This window comes from Terrapene carolina, unplaced genomic scaffold, assembly GCF_002925995.2.
Source record: "Terrapene carolina triunguis isolate 2854851 unplaced genomic scaffold, T_m_triunguis-2.0 Scaffold14221, whole genome shotgun sequence".
Lineage (NCBI taxonomy): Eukaryota > Metazoa > Chordata > Testudines > Emydidae > Terrapene > Terrapene triunguis.
Genome location: NW_020678572.1, coordinates 1 through 1,588, shown reverse-complemented (window position 1 = coordinate 1,588; position 1,588 = coordinate 1). Strand labels below are relative to the sequence as shown.

Genomic DNA, 1,588 nt, shown 5'->3' with positions numbered 1-1,588 from the left:
TTCAGCAGGAATTTTAGATGTGCACAGAACACAGACAGGATTGGTTCAAATCTGGAAGGCAGGTGCTGGGGGGGGGGAGGGGGGGAAGGCACTAGCTCGTCCCAGGTCCAAAGGTCACTGTGCCGGCCAGAGCATGCCCAACAGGGTCCAGGTGTCGCTGGGGGAGAGCAGGTGGGGAGCAGAGTGCCTGGGCCTGTCACACAACCCCACAGAGGGCTCCCAGCACAGGCACGGGGCTGTTCTCCTGGTCGCAGCCACGAGCATAGGCCCTAGAGTCATTCCGGGAACATGCCAAGGAATCGGCTCAACCAGTGCTAAGATGCAACTGGCTCTGGGGTGGGACAGCCAAGTAACTGCCTCACCCTGCTCCCTGGAGCACGGTGCCCCTGCTGAGCCACCGCCCCACTCCCTGCACCACAGCACCCCCTACTGAGCCCCTTGCCATGCCCCCTGCAGCACGGTACCCCCTAGTATCACAAGGGGGACAGCACTGACGCCGGGAGGTCTGTCTCTGTCCCAGCCCTGCCATGGCGTGTGACTACTTCACCCACAAGGGGGTACAGTTCCCATGCCTGGATTACTCCCCTGAGGTGCTGAGCAACGTGGAGAACGAATTCCAGGTGCGGGACAACGACGTCTTCAACATCACCTACCCCAAGTCAGGTAGGGGAGAGAGGGGGGAGTTTCCTGACACACATACAGACATTAAATGGAAACACCAAACATGGCAGCTGAAAGGTTGCAACGTCTCACAACCTGCTTTCCTAGATGTCAGAGCCCTGGCTCTCACCCCCCCCCCCCAGCCCAGAGTGAGACAAAGCAGGCTGCTCCCTGGAGCCCAAGTCGCCCACCTGGCGCTAGGCTGGCTCTCTGCAGATGGGCTCTGATCACAGGCTTCCCCCAGAGCTGCTGGCAGGGTCAGGAGACCTGTGTTACAGCAAAACAAGAGCTGATTTTAGCACTGTCAATGCACCTCAGTAAATGTGGCAGGGGGCTGGGAACCAGGACTCCTGGGTCCGATCCCCAGATCTGGGAAGGGGAGTCTGGTGGGTTAAAGCAGAAGGTCTGGGAGCCAGGACTGTTGGGTTCCCTCCCTGGCTCTGGGAGCAGAGGGGGACCTAGTGAGTGGAGGGATTATTTCAGGCCCATTAACGCTTTCACCCCTAGGCACTAACTGGATGGCGGAGATCCTGAGTCTGATCCGTTGTGATGGGGACCCCGGCTGGGTGCGCAGCGTGCTGAACTGGGAGCGGGCGCCCTGGGTGGAGAACCGGACGGGGCTGGAGGCTGCCCTGAAATACCCCCCGCCCCGGCTGCTCAGCTCCCACCTCCCCGTCCAGCTCTTCCCCAAGTCCCTGCAGGGCTCCAAGGCCAAGGTGAGAGGCGGGAGAGCAGGGGCTGCGGGTCGGGATTGAGGGGCACCGACAGGGCTGTGCGTCGGGAGGGGGGTAAATCCAGGGTTGCTGCTGGGTGTGAGTTACAGCAATGTGGGCGTGTGGAAGAGCAGCCAGCGGGGTGCGGCGAATCCTTCTCCCTCCAGAGAGGGTGGGGAGGTGACGGCCCGGGGTGGGTGGCTAATCGCTGGGTT

General features: G+C 61.6%; 1 protein-coding gene across 1 annotated transcript; it reads left to right on the top strand.

Moving 5' to 3' along the window:
- Positions 1 to 527: 527 nt before the first annotated feature.
- LOC112123778 (sulfotransferase family cytosolic 2B member 1-like) lies at positions 528 to 1,582 on the top strand. Its single transcript, XM_026661671.1, has 2 exons — positions 528 to 663; positions 1,168 to 1,582. The coding sequence occupies exons 1-2, from the start codon at positions 528 to 530 to the stop codon at positions 1,413 to 1,415; spliced, it is 384 nt and encodes a 127-aa protein (XP_026517456.1). The 3' UTR covers positions 1,416 to 1,582.
- The last annotated feature ends 6 nt before the right edge of the window (positions 1,583 to 1,588 follow it).